Source organism: Panthera pardus, unplaced genomic scaffold (assembly GCF_024362965.1).
Source record: "Panthera pardus isolate Hobbes unplaced genomic scaffold, ASM2436296v1 HiC_scaffold_25, whole genome shotgun sequence".
Classification (NCBI taxonomy): domain Eukaryota; kingdom Metazoa; phylum Chordata; class Mammalia; order Carnivora; family Felidae; genus Panthera; species Panthera pardus.
In genome coordinates, this window is record NW_026526821.1 from 22356935 (window position 1) to 22377234 (window position 20300).

Consider the following 20300-nt stretch of genomic DNA (forward strand, 5'->3'; position numbering starts at 1 on the left):
GCATTTCAAACTCAACAGGTTTAAGACCAAATTCATGAACTTGCCTGCACAAACCTATGTTCCTGTCTTACAGAATAGCTCAACCATCTACCTGTGCAGCAAACGCTGGAAGTCCAGGTGTTAACTTTCTTTTTTTTTAAGTGTATTTATTTTGAGAGAAAGAGCATGCATGCATGCAGAGGAGGGACAGAGACAGAGAGAGGAAGAGAGGAAATCTCAAGCAGTCTCCATGCTGGCAGCACAGAGCCCATTGCAGGGCTCGATCCCACAAACCATGAGATCATGACCTGAGCTGAAATCAAGAGTCAGATGCCCAAATGACTAAGCCACCCAGGCGTCCCCGGGTATTATCTTTTGCACCCCTTCTGCATTCAGTGTTGCCCCATATTCCCCTGCCAAAGTCTGTCTTCTATAGAACAGGAAAGAAACCTTTCCAAAATGAAAATGGATCGTGATACTTGCTGCTTAAAATCAACTGCTCTTTAGAGAAAAAGCAAAAATTTTCCTGTGGCTGCCAAGGCACTTAGACTTAGCTCCAGCCTTTCTCTCTGGCTGCACTCCTCTCTCTCCCACTGTCTGCTTAACATGCGGCCTCCAGTCAGTCTCTCAAATGTAACCTGCTCCCTGCCTGCACAGGTCCCTTGCACATGCCATTCCTTCTGCCTGAAGTTCCCTCCCCTGTCCCCGTTAACTCTTCTTCTCCCTTTAGAATTCAGATCAGTCATACCTTCCTTCATTTAATAAACAGTTACTGAGTGCCTACCACATGCCAGCTGCTATTCTAGGAACTGGAGATGTACAACAAATAAAATGGACAAGGTCCCTGCCCTCAAGGAGCTGTAATTTAGAGGGATACAGAGTGAGATTTAAGTTCAGAGATTTCCTTGGGAAAGCCTTCCCGGAGCAGGTCAAAGTCCCCTATTTATAAATAGTATATATCTCTTGGGGCACCTGGGTGGCTCAGTCAGTTGAGCGTTCAACTTCAGCTCAGGTCATAATCTCACAGTTCGTGAGTTTGAGCCCCGCGTCAGGCTCTGTGCTGACAGCTCGGAGCCTGGAACCTGCTTTGGATTCCGTGTCTGCCTCTCTCTGCCCCTCCACCACTCGCGCGCTGTCTCTCTCTCTTGAAATAAATAGTTAAAAAAAATTTTTTTAATAAAAAATAAAAATAATCACTGTATACCTCACCTTCGTAAAACTTACCATTGTTACAAATATTCATGTATACATTTGCTTATATGACTAATGTCTATCTCCATTATTAGAGTATACATTCCAAGAGGGCAGAAGCTTTCTTTCACTGTTCAACACTGAATCCCCAGTGCCAAGCACATGGCACGAATTCACTAAATATCTGTTAAATGACTAAATGAATCGTGCAGCAGCCACTACAGATGGCAACCCCCCTGTACAAGGTTAGGGCTTATGGCGAGCTTTCTCAGCAGACAGCGTGAGTGAGCTTCTCCCTCTGCTGAACTCCACACACCACGTGGGCCTGGGACTTTCTACATGCTATGCATCCTTTTATACTCAGCACCTGATCTCACTATCGTGGCACCTGTCCTTCACTAGGTAACGAGCTGTTATCTTTTCTGCACTTAGTATAATGCCTGGCACATAGCAAATGCTCCACAAATAATTACTGCCTGAAGGAATGTCTGTCTGCTATCCCTAGCAACCAGCTGAGTACCTGGCCCTCAACAAGCACTCAGTACTCGGTGAATGGTACAAACATCCTGTCCTTCATATGTACTTGCCACATACCAGACACTGAGCTAAGCATTTTATTCCTTTTTTTTTTTAATGTTTATTTTTGAGAGAGAGAGAGAGAGAGGAAGGGGCAGAGACAGTGAGACAGAGGATCCCAAGCAGAGAGCCTGATGCGGGGCTCAAACTCACGAACCAAGAAATCATGATGTGAGCCGAAGTCAGAACTCAACCAACTAAACCACCCAGGCGCCCCAAGCTAAGCGCTTTATACAAATCATCTCATTTAATCCCCATAACAACCCTATAAGATAGGTACCATTTTCGCCTTTTTACAGACAGGGAAAGTGTGTGATTGTCTGACAACCCGTAAACACTGCCTAATGTTTCCTGATTTTAGTCATTCAAACACTACATCGCAAGTTTTGCCATAATATATAACCTATTTACTTCATGTTTTCATTATAGTGAATACAAAACAACTCTCATTATTCTTAAATCTTAAAGAAGGCTAAGCAGTAACATCTATAAAACCACCATTCTCATGTGCTTATTATTTTTATTTATTTTTTTAAGTTTATTTATTTATTTTGAGGGAGAGAGAACGAGCAGGGAAAGGACAGAGAGAGGGGGGAACAGAGGATCTGAAGTAGGCTCTGTGCACATAGCAGAGAGCCCGATGCAGGGCTTGAACTCACAAACCATGAGATCATGACCTGAGCCAAAGTCAGACACTCAACGAATTGAGCCTCCCAGGTGACCCTCATGTGCGTATGGCTTTTAATTATACATATATAGAACCTGATTATTAAAATGAAATTGTTCACTCTTCCTAACACCTAAAACTAACTCTCATTCCACATTCTGTTGTTCCTACAACTGCCTTCTACTCATATTCTTATTAAACCCCATTCCTCTCAGTTTTGCTGGGAAAATCTCTTATGACAAAATAACCAAAATCTCCCCTAAGGATCTACCCGTGAAAGCAGCCGGTTCAATGCATCTAGCAGGGCTGAGGGCATTCTCTCTGCTCAGCTGAAAGCAACAACAATGGAGCAGGATGCACATCACCACATGGAAGTGGCAGTAAGGGACACTGTCCTCAGTGGATTTATGTAGTGCGCACATCTAAGAAGGCAATTTGCTAGCTTGAACCTTCCATACAACTCCCTTCCATTGCTTACGATGTGCACATCACACAGTCACCGCAGCACATTCCACAAGCGACTTGAAGAACAAAGTGTGATTAACCCATTTATTTTCTGGTTAACAGGCACATTTGAGAGCTTCCATTTCTAATAAGCTAACGTTTACAATTCATTCAACAACCATGTGTCGAACACCCTCTGTTGATTAGCCATCAAGCAATGGGGATGACAGTCGAGAAAAATGTCAATCGATGTCCATCACCCACTACTACTACATAATAGAGCTGAGAGCTAATACTTAGTACATACTCCATGCCATCACCATGTTAACTACCCTAACAGACTATGAGTGGTGAGTGGACTATTATCACCTCCATCTTACAGATGAGAAAACAGATTCTGAAAGGTTTGGTAAGCTGCACAGTTAACTCAGCTATGTAGTTCTGAAGTCAAGAACTTGAAGCCAAGCAGTCTGACTTTAGAGTCTGTGTTATAAACACAAAGCCATAGCTGGCCCAGTTATGCAATTACCCCATATCACACTGCACTGCAGCCATCCAGATGGCTTCAGTCTGCATCTTCAGCCCTGACCAACGTCCCCTCAAACTCTGGACATCATCAGAGAACACCTTTAGGAGTATGTGTTCAACCTAAATCCATGTGGAACCCCAAATCATGAGACAGATAAAAAGGCACTGCTCTAGCTAACACGAAAGTGGCTCATTCTTCCATGATCTCCCTGGACTGAATCCTACAGTTCCATACAAGCTTGAAAATGACCAGCAGAAACTGCTCTTCCTGCATTCAAAATCCACCAAAATTTAATATTAACCTAATATTCCAATTTTGTCTCCTATATCTCACAATATAAAACCTCTATAGGGCAAGACTGCTTCACTCTGTGTCTCCCAATCTGCTCTGTCTCGTCCCCAGGCCCTCTACAGACTGCAGCCCTCTGTACATTGCAGTATCTGTGCCAGGCATTGTCTGAACTCCCCTGAACAAATTATAAATAGAAGCAAAACTTTTAAAATATTGACGATGATGATAATAATAATAATAACTACCACCTGAAGGGCCTTTTGTAGGCCAAACACTTACTAGGCTTAATAGGATTTCACTTTATCTTTATAATGATCCAGTGAGGAAGGGATCATAACTCCCATTTTACAGAGAGGTGGAGCCAGAATCAAAAACTTGGGCTAACTAGCACCGATGCCTACACTCGTTCTTTTGAGCAAAACTAATTTTACTAGGAAGTACATTCACCTTGAGGGTTTATAACAGTATGATCACAAGGAAAAATTGCTTCCTTAATACAGTCATATGTTAAGGAAGGAAATACTGGGCAGGAAACAAGAGCTAGCTGTCAGGAAGAAACCTGAATGAGTGTGGACCTCATACAGCAGGATTAACAAACTTTCTGTTTGTAAAGGACCAGAGAATAAATATTTTAGGCTTTTCAGGCCAGACGGTCTCTTTAGTAACTACTCAACTCTACTGCTAAAGTGCAAAAGCCGCTACAAGAGTGGGCATGGCTATGTTTCAATAAAGCTTTATTTACAAAAGCAGGCTTCAAGCTGGATTTGACTCTGGGGGCCATAGTCTGTCAACACTTCTGCCATACAGTATTCAGATGATGGCTGGCAGACATCGGGCAAATTACCTAACCTTTCTGAGCTTCCATTTCCTCCTCTATTACAGGATACTATTTTTGACCACAATTAACTCAAGCTAATATATCCAATGTACCCAGCACACAGGAGGCATTCAATAAATCAACAGCAGTTACTGATTTTAGTGTGGGGCAGGAAATGTAAAAGTAAGCCTAAGACATCACAAACTCTCCTACTAGATCACATAAAAACAAGCAAAAAATGCACATAGAACGGCATTTTGGCCTACTGGCTAAAAGGCGACATTTTGAGCATCAGAAAGAATAACAACTGTTATTGTAGGTCAACTATACTTCAAAAAAGAAAAAAGAAAAAAGAAAAAAAAGAATAACAACTGCCATGGATTGCAAAACATTAACCGGGACTACCAGTTCTGGCCATGGCAGAATTAAAGGCATTGAAGTTACCTCCTGCCGTCAATAACGATAAAACTAAAAAAATATACGAAGTTGAGACACTGGACAACAGACAGTACAGGCTGTGATGCTTAAAAGAAAGTAAATAGTACGAAAACGATAGCACAAATGACAGGATTTTAAATAGAAATATCTCGTTATATGGTTCTTTTGTTATTCGTGACATAGCAAAATAGTAATCCAAAGTATATTGATGAAGTTCAAACGCACATTACAATCTCTAGAGCAAATACTAAAATAATAAGTAGAGCTAAAAAGCCAACAGAAGAGATAAAATGGAATAATCAAAAATTAATTCAATCCAGGGCACCTGGGTGGCTCAGTCGGTAAAGCATCCAACTCTTAGTTTTGGCTCAGGTCATGATTTTACGGTTCGTGCATTCGAGCCCTGCATCGGACTCCATGTTGACGGTGCAGAGACTGCTTAGGATTCTCTTTCTCTCCCTCTCTCTGCCCTTCCCATGCTCTCTCTCTTTCAAAATAAATAAATAAACTTAAATTATAAAAAATTATTCAATCTAAGACAGGAAGGAAGGAGGAAAAAAACAGCTAATCAAAAAACAAGATGGTAGGCTTAAACTAAACAATATAGTTACATTACATATAAATAGACTAAACTCCCAATTAAAAGATATTGTCAGATGAGATTTTACAAAACCAAGTCCCTACTAGATACTGTTTACAGAGAGAGGGTAATCTGACAACACCTGAATCCACTGATCCAACTTTATCATAACTAAAACAACCAGATATTACACACCCATTGATAGGAAGTACACATAGGAAGTACCTATGAAATGTTTTTGCCAAGAAAATTGACCTGAATACAAGTAAGCCTCAAGAGCTAACCATCAGTTTACAGGAATACAAGAGATAAGGATGTATGTTCAAAAACTGTATGAAGATGCTATCAACCAAAGGCAGAATGTGGAAACTTCTCCAGGATGAGTTGATCTGGCTTGTTCTACAAGTAAAAGGTACTGGGGGAGGGGAAAATGGAAACGGTTATTAGATGAAAAAGGCCTTTAAAAGCAAAGTTTTCTCCAACTGGTAGCAGAAGAGGTCAGAGAGATTTGAAGAGTAAGACCTCAACATGACATTACTGACTTAAATGGGGAGGGGACAACATGAGAAGTAATGTGGGTCGCCTTGAGGAACAGAGAGCAGCCCTTGGCTGACAGCCCACAAGAAAATGGGGATCTTAGACTTAAGACTGCACAGAACTGCATGCATTCTGTCAATCACCTGAAGAAAACTGAAGCACATTCTTCCCCAGAGCCTCCAGATAAGAGCCCAGCCTTGGCCAACACCTTTACTTTGACCTTCTGTGACACTAAGTAGAGAGCACATACAAACCTGCCTGGACTTCTCACTACAGAATTATCAGCTAATAGATGAATACTGTTTTAAATAACTAAATTTATAGTCATTTGTTATACAGCCACAGAAAACTAATAACACAAGGCTTATATGAGAAACCTGGCCTTAACCCCTTTACCCTAGCTATCCATGCTACTGTAATAAATAAAATGTAAATTCACTTAAGACTGTTCCTAAAACCAGGTAAAGTTTTAGTCATGATGCATTTTCCTCATCAAAGGTCCAAAAAAACAAAAAATCAAAACAGCCTGATACAGTGTCAGTGTTTAATAAATATGAATGCTCTCATCTTGAATTCCTTTATTATTTATGAGTCACACGTACAGGGCACTTAAGAAGTCCATGTGGTATTTGTACAGTCTCACTCAGAACTATAGCAACAGTTTCTAGAGGTAAAATGTCAAGTTTAAAGTAAAATGTCAAGTTTCTAAGACTCACTCTTCTTTATATTCTACTATAACACCTGGCATGGTCCTAAACATACATTAGGCATTAAGAAAAAAAAAAAAAGATCTGGCAGGTGGAAATAAGTATTTTTTACATTGGATTTGCCTTGGTCTTCCTCAAATGAGCAAGCGTTAGTTCTGAAGTACACAAAAGGAACACAGTCAAGGGATGAGGCCGAGACCAAAGTAGCCTTACCTTTACATCTGGCACCTGGGCACCAAGGCTGCTGAGTCCCACGATGGAGTAGAAAGCAGTTTCCAAACTTGTGAAGGGGCGGTCCAGTGAGGCTTTCAGTCTCTCCACATCTGGCTTGGTGAGGTAGTGAGTGGGCGTCAGAGCCTGGGTGCTGGCTATGATTGTCAGAGCCAACAGGAAGACAGTGCTTGAACCTTGGGGGGAAAGGACTATTAAATACACTCCACAAACGATTCCAAAGTTCTATGTACAGTTCCAATGATGGCGTACACCAAGGTCTGGGAACCAAATCATAAGAGGAAGTGGGAGGGGACTGGGAGGTTTGAACTGGAAAGAAGTCCTAGGGAAGTGGTGGGTACTGTCTCCTTCATCCATCTGAAGGGCAGTCCTCCTGGCAGCCTCTGTGAGCTGAAGCACAGAACCCATCATGCCACTCCATTTCAAGCACGTTTGTAACTCCTATGCCGCTAGGACAGGCCCAATCCTGACCCCTCACCACGGCCTTGCCTGCCTCTCACAGGATCTCTTCCCTCACTCTTCCATCTGTGGCTCTCTGGCTCCCTCTGTTCTTCTAATGAGTCATGTTCTTCCCTACCCAGCACTTTTTCATGCTTTCCCTTACTTCAACTTTGCTTAATTTTTACTCTCAGATTTCAGTTCAAGTATCTCTTCCTTAAAAAGCCTCCCAACAGCCCTCAGTACTTGGGTTAGGTCCCCCGTACTATAGTGACTTATACAGTCACACTACAAAGTACTATAAAGAATGTGACCTCTGAGGCCAGGTTTAAATTCTAGCTCTGCCACTTATTAGCAGCGTGGCTGTGGCAGTTACAAGGTGGCCAACCCTTGCCTTAGTTTCCTCAAGTGTAAAGTGGGGAGTAACAGTACCTACCTTAGGGGTGTAATGAGGATTACATGAGTTAACATAGAAAGATCTTAGAGTAGTGACTGTTACAGCAAGAACTACGTAAATGTTAGCTACCTCTATTAGCACCGCTATTGTTGCCAGATCAATGCACAGCAACCGGTACTTCTTCCATGTTGTCTTTTTCACAACCATAAGTAATAGTGTAATGTCTGATTCCTCTGCTAAACTGTAAGCTCCAGGATACAGTTTCTCCGATACATCCCCGTATTTCCAAGTATTACACATCACTTGGCATAGTACTAAATTCGTATTTGCTAAATACACGGAAAGAAAAGTTAATCCTTGTCTATTATGCTCCAGGAGACAGGAAGCAGTTAGGAATGGTACATTCTATGGGCTGTTTCCTGAATTGTCTGCCACCCGATTGTACAATATCCATCCTTCACCACCACCACCTTATCCATACTTTTCATGGTTTCAGTTACCCATGTTCAAACACGGTCCAGGACTGTCAGGTCAACAGTAGCCTAACGTTACATCACAATGCCTGTGTCATTCACCTCACTTCATCTCATCATGCAGGCATTTTATCATGTAGTTATCTATATCAAGAAGGGTGAGTACAGGACAAGATATTTTGAAAGAGAGGGAAGACCACATTCACATAGCCTTTAGTACAGTGTATTGTTGTAACTGTTCTTTTACTATTAGTTATTGTTGTTAATCTCGCACTGTGCCTGATCTATAAATTAAACTTTACCATAGGTATGCATGTATAGAAAAAAACACATATGTATAGGGTTCAGTTTTAGGCCCCACTGGGGTTCTTGGAAAGTATGCCCTGCAGATACGGGAGCACTACTATAATCATGAGGCTAATAGAAATGGTCCTAAACCTCTGCCTATAGTGTCAAATTTACTTTGAACTATAATCCCTTAAGAAAGGCATTATCAGGGAGAGCCTGGCTGGCTCAACTGGTAGAGCATGTGACACTTGATCTCGAGGTTGTTGAGTTCAATGCCCACATTGGGCATACAGATTACTTTTTTTAAAAAGCATGATTATATCTATTTTACAAATAAGAAAATTCAGAGTGAGAGTAGCCTGCAGCCGATCTTGCACTCAAACTCAAATCTAACTAAAGAGGTTAGATAACTATTTTTTGGAGTATATTATAGAAATGATGCCTACATTAGTGCTACTCAGAATCGTTCTTCTATGAATGCTAGTTCTGTTTAAATCCTTGTGTATGTGTTAAATAATCTAAAAAATGTGAAAGTTCTTTTTAAAGCACTAGAAAGAGAGGTGCCTGGGAGACTTAGTCATATGAGCATCCAACTCAATGTTGGCTGAGGTCATGACCTCATGTTTTGTGAGATCAAGGCCCACATGGAGCCCTACATTTTGGGACTCTTTCCTTCTCTCTCTGCCCCTCCCCTGCTCACGTTTCCTCTTTCTCCCTCTCAAAATAAAAAAATAGACAGTTTAAGAAAACACTAGAAGGGGTGCCTGGCTGGCTCAGTCAGTTAAGCGTCCGACTTTGGATCAGATCATGATCTCGCCATTAGTGGCTTCGAGCCCCGTGTTGGGTTCTGTCCTGACAGCTCAGAGCCTGGAGCCTGCTTGGGATTGTGTCTCCCTCTCTCTCTGCCTTCCCCTGTTCACTCTCTGTCTCTCTCTCTCTCTCAAAAATAAACATTAAAAAAAAAATGTTTTTAAAAACACTAGAAATCTATAATGCATTCATTAATAAAACATTTATTGGATGCCTACCAAGCACTATTTTTGGTATTAAAGCAGGAAACAAAAAACAAAACAAGACCTCACGGAGTCTACATTCTAGGGTGAAAAGAAAGATATCACACAATTAAGAAACATTACTTATCACGTTAGGTGACAATCATTATGGAGAATAAAAAAGCACAGAAGAGATAACTGAGAAGAACTACAATTTTTAATATGAGAGTCTATGAAGGTCTAAGAAATAAAACTACTGTGTATAGACCTGAAGGAAAAGAAGGAGCAAGTCACAAAGACATTTTTGGGGAAACTATCCCAAGAAGAAAAGCAAGTGCAAAGACCCTGAATCAGCAGTATGTATAGTATTCTTGGATATTAGCAAAGAGGAAAGTATAGCTAGAGTGGCATAAGCAAAAGATGAAAAGTATGGAAGCGGTGATAAAGGCAGCAGAGGTTAAATCTGAAGGGCCTTTAACATCTTTGTAGGGCCTCTGGCTTTTAATGAGTGAGATGGGAGCCACTAGAGAGTTTTGAGGAGTGATTTGATTTACATTTTAACAGGATCATTGACACAATTGTCAGGATTTAATGGGATCTTGACACAATTGTCAAGAATAAACAAAACTGTGTTGAGACTATGCAGGAGAAAGGACCTAAAAAGGATCACCAGTTAGTAATAACCCAAGTAAAAAGATAATGGTGGTCACAGCCAGGGTGACAGTAGTAGAGGTGAGAAGCAGTCAGAGTCTGGGTAGAATTCAAGGTCAAAGCCAGAACTTTTAAAGGATAGAAAAATGCAAGAAAAATCGGAATCTCCAGTGCTTTGTATACATGCATGTACTCAATATATTAAGATCCAGTAAATGACTATGAAAACATGTGTGGGATATGCCCATACTATATGCTAAGTACTTGGCATGCACTGAGTCATTAAATCTTCACAACATGCAAATGAGTGTGGTTTACAGACCAAGAAATTGAGACTCAGAAGGAGTTACCTGCCCTAAAAAACAAATGAGAATCAAACTGCAGGCATTTTGAATCCAAAGTTTGTTTTTAACCACTCTATCACCCTCAACTTTTCAAACACTGGAACAATGACCCAGTATCTTATTCACTGTTATCGTGGGCAAGTTACTTCTCTTCTTTGAAATTCTGCCTTCCTATCTGTCAAATGTAAATAATAGTACACATGCCCCACGCCGCCGCGGTGAGACTATATGAGGATTCCATTCCGCACAGTGCTCACTCAATAACTAGCAATGCAGTTAACTTTATTGATGCTTGCTTAGTGCCATATACTATTTTAAACTACGCAAGGGAATCAGCTTATTTTGATACAGCAATTTATGCAGCGGATAATGTGACTGATCTAGTTTACAGATCAGAAACTGAGGTGCGGAGAGGTTAAGGAACTTGCGCTGGAACACAAAACGAACACTTGGCAGGCTACAAGCATGCACCAGGAGAATCTAACTTCAGAATGTATACCCTAAGTTCTCAGGTGAGTGATTTCCTTCCTCCTTTTTACTAAAAAGGAAACCACGGTCCAAAGAAGAACGATTTGGCCGAAAGCTTCCACTCAGGCACCCCCCGCCGGCCCGGGAGCCGCCGCGAGTCAAATGAATGAGTGAAGCCAGACCTAGGGTTAACCGCGGCCCCCGGTTGGGCCTCGGGGGCACCCGTAGCTCCACGCCGCACTCGCACCCACCCCACCTCCGCTTGCCTGCAGTCCCACCAGCTAGACAGCCCTCCGTCACACACTCGACCCCAGAAAGAGCCCAAGCACATGCCCCTTCCCCACAGGGGAAGAGGCTCCCGCCTGGCCGGCTCCCGAGTGGCGAGCACTAGCCTCCCGCGGGATACGGCCCACTCGCCCAGGCGTTCCGGCCGCGGGGCCCCGTTGCCGAGCCATGCACAACGCCTCACCCGGCGACGCCATTTCTCCGAGCAGGTCCCACCAGGGCCCGAGCCGCAGGCTGACTTCCGCTCGGGAAAGTGGCGCCAAGAGCGCGCCGGAGGGGACGCCAGGGACTCGCGGCGGTCTGCGCGTGCTGGGATGGGATCTAGACACAGGTCAGTCCCTGCCGTCCCGCTGGGTCGGGCCAGTCCCAGCAGCTGGGGCCTGAATTCCAGTCCCCACGCGCAAAGGGCGCCGCGGTCCTTCTGTATAGGCCCGCCTCCCCCCCGCAACCTGGCCCATTTGGAACCGGCCGCCTCGCAAAGGTCTTGATCCGGGCGCTACCGGTACGCGGTTGGATGAGGCTGTGGGGAGGGCCCGAAACGGGGCCTCCTCTGATTGGCCAATCGCGTTGATTGGCCGATCGCGCCGTCACTCAGTCTTCTCTCTGCAGCCCGGCCAATTTTAAAGGAATGGGTAGGGTCCCTTGAGGAGGGGCAGGTAATATTCGAGGGCTTAGGTTTTCTTTTTCTTTTCCTTTTAATTTTTTTTTTCCCTTTAAGGAATTATGGCAGTTTCCTCCAAAGACTGTTTCGCTCGTTAGTAACTGACCTATAGGTGACGTTTAGTACCCCTCAAAATAACTCTGAGCATATTAGCCCAATTTTACAGAAGTAACAGGGTCAAAAATAGAAGTGACTCCTGAGACAAAAGCAGCTTGTTTGTTTTAAGATAAGAAGAATCCCGTAATAATAATAAAAAAAATGAAAGTGTCTTATCTAAGAACTCAATAATAACTAATTGTAATAATTGAGCGTTTACAGGATAGCCCGAGTGTAGTAAGCATTCTCCGTACTTTATTTACTCCTTATCACCATTCTGTGAGGTTTGTACTGTTATTCCCATTTTCTAGAGAAAGGAACTAAAGATTTGAACCCAGACATTCTGACTCCATAATCTGTGCTTTTAACTGTTAAGAACATCTAAAAGCTGCACAATATGGTAAATATTAGTGTCCCCAATGTCATTACCCCAAATAGGGAAGAGTGAGGTCTTTCTGTCTGCTACTGTGCTATTAAATAAAATAGATACTTACATACTAGTTATACGTGAATATCTGAATTTGACTTTAAATTAATTAAAATTAAAAGTTCCTTAGTTGTGCTAGTCACATTTCAAGTGCTCAGTAGCCACATGTGGCCACTGGATATCATTTTGGACAGCACAGAATTATAGAAATTTCCAATATCACAGAAATTTCTAATGGATGGTGCTGATAGAGAATATATATATATATATATATATATATATATATATATAACTCTTACTGGAGCACCTGAGTGGCTCAGTCGGTAAGCCTCTGACTTTTGATTTATATTCAGGTCTTGATCTCGTGGTTGGTGAGATCGAGCCCTGTGTGGGGCTCTAAGCTAACAGTGCAGAGCTTGCTTGGAATTCTTTCTCTCCTTCTCTCTCTGTCCCTCCCCTGCTCAGGCTTTCTCCCTCTCTCTCAAAATAAATAAATAAATACTAAAAAAATCTTCCAACTTAATAATAAGACAACCAGTGTTGTGCTGGAACCATCTCATACTGACTTGCGAGACTCACTTATTAAATTTAGCAAGAAATGGGGCGCCTGGGTGGCTCAGTCGGTTGAGCGTCCGACTTCAGCTCAGGTCACGATCTCACGGTTCGTGAGTTCGAGCCCCGCGTCAGGCTCTGGGCTGATGGCTCAGAGCCTGGAGCCTGCTTCCGATTCTGTGTCTCCCTCTCTCTCTGCCCCTCCCCCATTCATGCTCTGTCTCTCTCTGTCTCAAAAATAAATAAACATTAAAAAAAATTTTTTTAATTTAGCAAGAAGTGTTCAAATTGGTTGTTAAATACAGCTACTTAGAAAAATTATACAAACTTAACAATGAAATAAAGTCTATTGAAAACCGAACTCATCATTTCGTTATTATTTTACTACATTTTACCATTGTGTATGCTTTTATGGTTGTTTATATCTATTGCAATCATGGTAAAGGCACATTTGCTTTACCAGATAATGCCAAATTATTTCCAAAATGGTTGTACCAATATACACTACCAACTCTGATTTATAGGAGTTCTGTGCTCCACATCTTTTTTTTTTTTTAATGTTTATTCATTTTGAGAGAGAGAGCAAGAAAGAGAGGGAGAGAATCCCAAGCAGGTTCTGTGCAATCAGCACAGAGCCCGACGTGGGGCTTGATCTCGCAAACCATGAGATCATGACCTGAACTAAAGTCAAGATCTGGACACTTAGCCAACTGAGCCACTCAGGTGCCCACCCCCCCCCCCCGCCCCGTTCCACATCTTTGTCAACATCTTATATTCATGCCAATGTAAAAAAAAAAATTCAGGCAACATAAAAGTTTAAATACCATAAGTTTTCCTACACGTATCCCAACATTTGTGTGTGTGTGTGTGTGTGTGTCTGTCCATATGTACACACACAGTTTACACACATTGCTTGACAACTTGCCTTTTCATTCATTACTATATGCTAAACATTGAGAAAATAGAGATCTATTCAGTCACTCAGTTTTTATTGAACATTATCTTGTGCCTGGCAGTATTCTAGTCTCTTAGAATACATTCGTGAACAAAGCAGCCAAAGATCCTTGGCTTCATGGAACTTACATTTTTTGCAGGAGGAGATGATAAACAATATCATAAGTAAGTGAATGATACATTAAAAGGTATTGCATGCTATAGAAACAAAAAGTAGGAAAGGGTAAGGGAGATAGGGAAGGGGAAATTGTTCTACCTCAGTTTCTTTTAACAGCAGCATGGTATTTCTTACCTATCCATTCATGCCCCATGAGGCTGACAATGTGCTAGGTGCTGGGAATACAGCCATGACTGTGTAGAGAAGGTTTCTTTCCTCATGGAGCTTACAGTCTGATGGGAGACAGTCAACAAACAAACACAAATGAACTTGATAGTTGTAGGTAATGGTTAAATACTATGAAAAAAAAATTAGAAAACAGCTGTGGGACTGCGTGGGGAGAGGCTACTTCACTTAGACTGGTGACCAGTAAATGCTTCTCTGAGAAGGCGACATTTAAGCTTTCACCTGAGTGATGACATGGAAGCAGTCCTAAAATACTAACCTTTCTAATCCCCTCTTCATTCCTAGGATCTGTAGTCGGGAAGAAATAGTGATCCCCTGTGCTTCTGACAATGATTCAGGAAGTGTGGATTTGCAGCTGAGCAATTTAGAGGATGTTAAAAAAGATGCAAGTAGCCTTGAACTTACAGGTGAAAGGAGGAAAGGATTTTTATTTATTTATTTATTTATTTATTTATTTATTTATTTATTTTATTTTATTTTATTTTATTTTTGGCAGGGACTTTTCAAGTCACATTGCTGGATAAGAGCCCTCAACTAGACTTTGACAATGAATTTGGTCCCTGCATTTAAGAGCTTGGAATATGGTTGGCAAAATGAGATAAAATATATTTGTGTAGACATATAGGAAACTGTGACAGGCAATCCTGCAGACTTGCACAGAGTCTAGGTGCTGGAAGGATTCTGATAAGAGAAAGATGGTTGTAGGTGGAAACTTGATGGCGCTACAGAATATCTATCTTTTATTCTACAAACATTCATTGAGTACCAGTGGCTGAGTATACAGTAATGAACGAGATTGACATGTTCCCTGTCCTCAAAGAATTTGCTGGAAAGGACCAAAAAAAGTAAACATATCAAATAAAGTATGAGCTGTAGTTCATACTCTAGAAGAATTATACAAAGGGCTGAGACAAAAAGTAAGGGAGATGGGAACCGATTTTAAGCCATGGTCGTCAGAGAACACCTATCTGATATGGTGTGGTTCAAACCTGAAGGAGTCCTCCAGGATATGAAAGAACAACCCATGCAAGAAGTAGAGGAAGGAACATTCCAGGTGGATATAATAGCATGTGCATGAGACAGGAAAGACTATTTAGGAACTACATTTACTCATTTCTACACTCAATCAACAAATATTTATTGAAGCCCTACTATGCTATAAACGCTGATCCAGCTGCTGGAGATCTACTAGTGAACAGAACAGACTTATAAATAAATGACTGGAACTCAGTTTAATATGGATGATTGGGAGTGGGGATAGGGAACAAATAGAAAGAGGTTTTTTAGCAGCTAGGAGGATACTTAGTCAAAACGGGCAAAGAGAGGATTTAAGAAAGGCATCCTGGCACAGAGCCCTGAAAGATGAGTGGGTGCTAGCTAGGCAAACAGGGTAGGAAGTAGGGAAGGTGGGGAAGAAGGAGAAACATGCAGAGAGAAGGAAAGCCCATGCAAAGATGAGAGGTGAATGAGAACAGGGCTTCTAGTGCATGAGAAGAATGTGACAGTGAGCTGCAGGAATCTGCAGGAGAAGCTATAATTCAGGAGACCAAAAAGTGTACAGAAGAAGGGTGGTAGAAACCCTCAGATGATGGGTTACATAAAGGGGGAAATAGTAAGACTGTTTCCCTGACAAGAATAAGAGATTTGTTTTAGGAAAATAGAGGAGGTAAGGATGCAAAGCAATACGAAGAGGGGAAGGATGCCACCATAATTGTCACTCAGCAAAGGAATAATATTTACCAACACTTCCTTGGTGCTAGCTCTGTATCAACCAAATGAGGTAGGCTCTATTATCATCCCCATTTTGGAAATGAAGAAATATGTCCAGAGAAAGTAAGATCGTACAAGGTCAGAATGCTAGAAAGAGGCAGAGCAAGGATCCAAGCCTAGGCAGACCTACTCCATAGCCTGTGCTCTTAATCAAAGTATATCCCAGGTCTGGAAGGAGAGACTTCAGACATTTACTGCAACCTGGTCCAGTAGGGAGAGATCAACAAGGGACTGCTACTATATTTTAAGCTCTTGTCACTACAGAGTCATAGACTTTTTTTTTTTTAATGTTTATATTTGAGAGAGAGAGACAGAGCACGAGCAGGGGAGGGGCAGAGAGAGAAGAGAGGGAGACACAGAATCCAAAGTAGGCTCGAGGCTCTGAGCTGCCAGCACAGAGCCCAATGCAGGGCTCAAACTCACAGACTGCGAGATCATGACCTGAGCCGAAGTCAGATGCTTAGCCAACTGAGCCACCCAGGCACCCCAGAGTCATAGACTTTTTAATAATATCTACTATTTAAATGCTTATTGGAGGCCACATACTGAGATAAGTCTTTTGTATTTATTACCTCACTTAATCCTCATAATAACCCTGTCTTACAGGTGAGGAAACTAAGGTTCCAAGAGGCAAACTAACTTGATAAAGATTATACAACTAATAAGTAGTAGAGCCAGGATTCAAATTAGTCTCAAACTGAGATATAAAGTCCGTGCTCTTAACCACTCTGTCATAGCTCACACTTAAAGGTTTTTGTAGCTTAGGAGGCCCTTAAAGAATGTTGAATTTGTAATTGAGAAAATTGAGACTCAGCAGAAGGGACTTAGTCAAGGTTGCAGAGCAGATAGTAAAGGTGAGACCAGGACATGCCTAACCTGATGTCCAGTGGCTCTCCCCACTAGACTGTATAACTTTACGTAGTATGGAGGCATCACCTGCTGTGTTCGTTTTGGTATTAGACTCGGACATCTCTGACATCGCCGGACTCCCTCAGGAATCGCTCACAGATAGCTTCAGACGCCTGACCCAACAAGGCCCCCTCAGTGAGCCCATTGTTGAGAGGCTGATCCAGTCTATCCAGGAGTTTTTTAATGGTGACCTACAGGTATGCGCAAGCAGTCTTACCTAGTTATCCAACTTATTCCTCCATTTTAACAAATATTTTAAACATTTGTTAACATGCAAATATAACTGATGTTCTAGACTATAAAACTTATTTATGATTATATTTTGATAATATACGTATATACATTTATAAATTGTATTTATACTTATGTTTATAAAAACTATAAAATTCCTATTAAAGGAAGAAAATAAAAATAAAAGTCTTTACAAATCCCACTCTCCTAAGATAACTAATGTTAACGTTTTAGTGTATTTATTTTCAGTCTTTTTCTTCAACACATATAAATGCATGTAATTAGGCGTGCCTGGGTGGCTCAGTTGGTTAAGCATCCAGCATTGGCTTGGGACGTGATCTTGCGGTTCATGGGTTCAAGCCCCATGTCAGGCTCTGTTCTGACAGCTCAGAGCCTGGAGCCTGCTTCAGATTGTGTCTCCCCCTCTCTCTGCCCCTCCCTTGCTCGTGCTCTGTCTCTTTCTCTCTCCCGCAAAAATGAATAAAACATTAAAAAAAATAAAATAAAAAATTATTTTTAAAATGCATGTAATTATAGAAAAATAAACATCAGAGATGGTGGGAGGAAAAAAGTTTTCTAGGTCAATAGCTATAGATCTATATTTTCCTACTTAGCACAGTATTCTGTTGTCCAGGCAAAACATTCTATTCATTAGTTTATTCTGTGAGAGCACATAACAGAAGAATTTATCTTAACCTTGGGCATTTCTTTTTTTTTAATTTTTTTTTCTAACATTTATTTATTTTTGAGACAGAGAGAGAGAGAACATGAACAGGGGAGGGTCAGAGGAAGAGGAAGACACAGAATCTGAAACAGGCTCCAGGCTCCGAGCTGTCAGCACAGAGCCTGACGCGGGGCTCGAACCCACAGACCGCGAGATTATGACCTGAGCCGAAGTCAGATGCTTAACCGACTGAGCCACCCAGGCGCCCCAACCTTGGGCATTTCTGAGGAAGGACACCTTGAGCTCAGATCTGAGGAATGACTAGGAGAAACTAGGAGAAGTTAGAATTGGAGAAAGTATTCCAGAAATAGGACATGGTATGTTTAACAACCTTGAGGCAGAAAGGAGAAGAGCATGTTTTATGAACTGAGAGAAGCCTGGTATGTTTAAGTGACAGTATCGAAAGTGTCTGTCATTTGTCAACAGACACTTAGGTTGTTTCCATATCATGGCTGTTGTGAATAAGGCTGCGGTCAACCTGGGAGTGCAGAAGTCTCTTTGAGATCCAGATTTCATTTTCTTTGAATATATATATGCAGATGTTTGGGTTTGTAAAAATTATTCAAGCTTTACATTTCCTTTATGTATAATGCTAATTAAAAATTTTTTAGGGGCGCCTGGGTGGCTCAGTTGGTTAAGTGTCCGACTTCAGCTCAGGTTATGATCTCACAGTTTGTGGGTTCAAGCCCCACGTCAGGCTCTGTGCTGACCGCTCAGAGCCTGGAGCCTGCTTTGGATGCTGTGTCTCCCTCTCTGTCTCTGCCCGGATGCTGTGTCTCCCTCTCTCTCTGCCCCTCCTCTGCTCACACTCCATCTCTCTCTCTCTCTCAAAAATAAATAACATTAAAAAAAAATTTTTTTAAACACTTAAAGCCAGAATGTTGGTCTTCACTTTTTTTTTTTTTAACGTTTATTTATTTTTGAGAGAGAAAGAGAGAGGGAGGGAGACAAAGCAGGCTCCAGGCTCTGAGCTGTCGGCACAGAGCCCGATGCAGGGCTTGAACTCACAAACAGTAAGATCATGACCTGAGCTAAAGTCGGACACTAAACCGACAGAGCCACTCAGGCACCCCTGTTGGTCTTCACTTTTGACTTAAACTGTTCTTTACACTTCATGGCAGCAGAGCTTTATATAAAGCATTTCTTTGTAATTAATATAGGGATTGCATTGCTGCAGTGAATTGAAAAAAAAAGAAAATCCATTCCCTGCCCTGATCTGAACCCACAACCAGGCAGGAAAATAGATGAATAAGAAGATAGTTTTGTCAGAGTATCACAAATACCATGATAGCATGGTATGAATTTGAAGAGGTTAGCTGGGGTCACACTGGGAGAGCCTTGACCTCCATGGGTTCTACTGAAAGATACTTGATAGGGAGTTACCTGATCAAATTTGCACTTAATAAAGATGAATCTGGTGATGGCTAGGGAAATAGATTGGAGGGGAGCAAACTGGAGCAGGGAAACTCAATGTTGGATTGTTGTACTAATCTAGATGAGAAAGAATTAGGCCATGAAGTGAGCTTCTGGCTGTATGTATTGCTACTCGCTGTCCAGCGAGCTTATACCAGTTTATACTATCTCTAGCCCAGTAGAGAAAGATTAGAAGAAATTCTCTCAAGATTGTGAAATTATTGGTATCTTTTACTATCTTCTTTATACTTTATTTTTCAAGGTTTCTGTGATAGATACTACTTTTATAATCAGGAAAAGAATAATACAAAAGATTTTTATTCTTCAAATAATGACTTGTTTTTTAAAAATATTTACTTCTTTTGAGAGAGATAGAGAGCATGCATGCATGTGGAAGCAGGGGGTCAGGGGGTGTGGAGGGTCAGAGAGAGAGAATCCCAAGCAGCCTTCTCACTGTCAGCACAGAGCCCCATTTAGGGTCTGTCTCATGGACAGTGAGATCATGGCCTGTGCCAATATCAAGAATTGAAGGCTCGGGGCGCCTGGGTGGCTCAGTCCATTAAGCGTCTGACTTTGGCTCAGGTCATGATCTTACTGCTTGTGAGTTCGAGCCCCACGTCGGGCTCTATACTGACAGCTTACAGCTTGGAGCCTGCAGCCTGCTTCGGATTCTGTCTCCATCTCTCTGCCCCTCTCCAGCTTGTGCTCTGTCTCTCTCTCTCTCTCAAATATTAAAAAAAAAAAAAAAAAAAAAAAGAGTTGAAGGCTCAACCTACTGAGCCACCCAGGCTCCCAAGATCTTGCATTTTAACAGGAACCCTTAAAGTCTCAAAATAATCTTTAATGGCATGAAGAGAGCTAGAAGTGGGGCACCTGAGTGGCTTAGTTGTTTGAGTG

General features: G+C 41.7%; 3 protein-coding genes across 5 annotated transcripts in view; 1 reads left to right on the forward strand and 2 right to left on the reverse strand.

Annotated features, from left to right (window-relative positions):
* The window catches only part of RPN2 (ribophorin II), a 59552-nt gene extending 47938 nt beyond the window's left edge, over positions 1 to 11614 (reverse strand). For both annotated transcript variants that reach the window (XM_019458550.2, XM_019458549.2), the window contains exons 1-2: positions 11508 to 11614; positions 6970 to 7163 (exon numbers count right to left, since the gene is read on the reverse strand). In XM_019458550.2, coding sequence (XP_019314095.1) covers positions 6970 to 7163; positions 11508 to 11520 — 207 coding nt within the window. In that variant the 5' untranslated portion in view covers positions 11521 to 11614. The remainder of the gene's footprint in view (positions 1 to 6969; positions 7164 to 11507) is intronic.
* The window catches only part of MANBAL (mannosidase beta like), a 296121-nt gene that overhangs the window by 110824 nt on the left and 164997 nt on the right, over positions 1 to 20300 (reverse strand). The window lies entirely within an intron of this gene.
* MROH8 (maestro heat like repeat family member 8) overlaps positions 11101 to 20300 on the forward strand; it is a 58917-nt gene continuing 49717 nt past the window's right edge. The window contains exons 1-3 of one of the 2 annotated variants that reach the window (XM_019458548.2): positions 11101 to 11654; positions 14642 to 14763; positions 17087 to 17232. In XM_019458548.2, coding sequence (XP_019314093.2) covers positions 11368 to 11654; positions 14642 to 14763; positions 17087 to 17232 — 555 coding nt within the window. In that variant the 5' untranslated portion in view covers positions 11101 to 11367. The remainder of the gene's footprint in view (positions 11655 to 14641; positions 14764 to 17086; positions 17233 to 20300) is intronic. The other variant, XM_019458547.2, reaches the window with a different exon arrangement.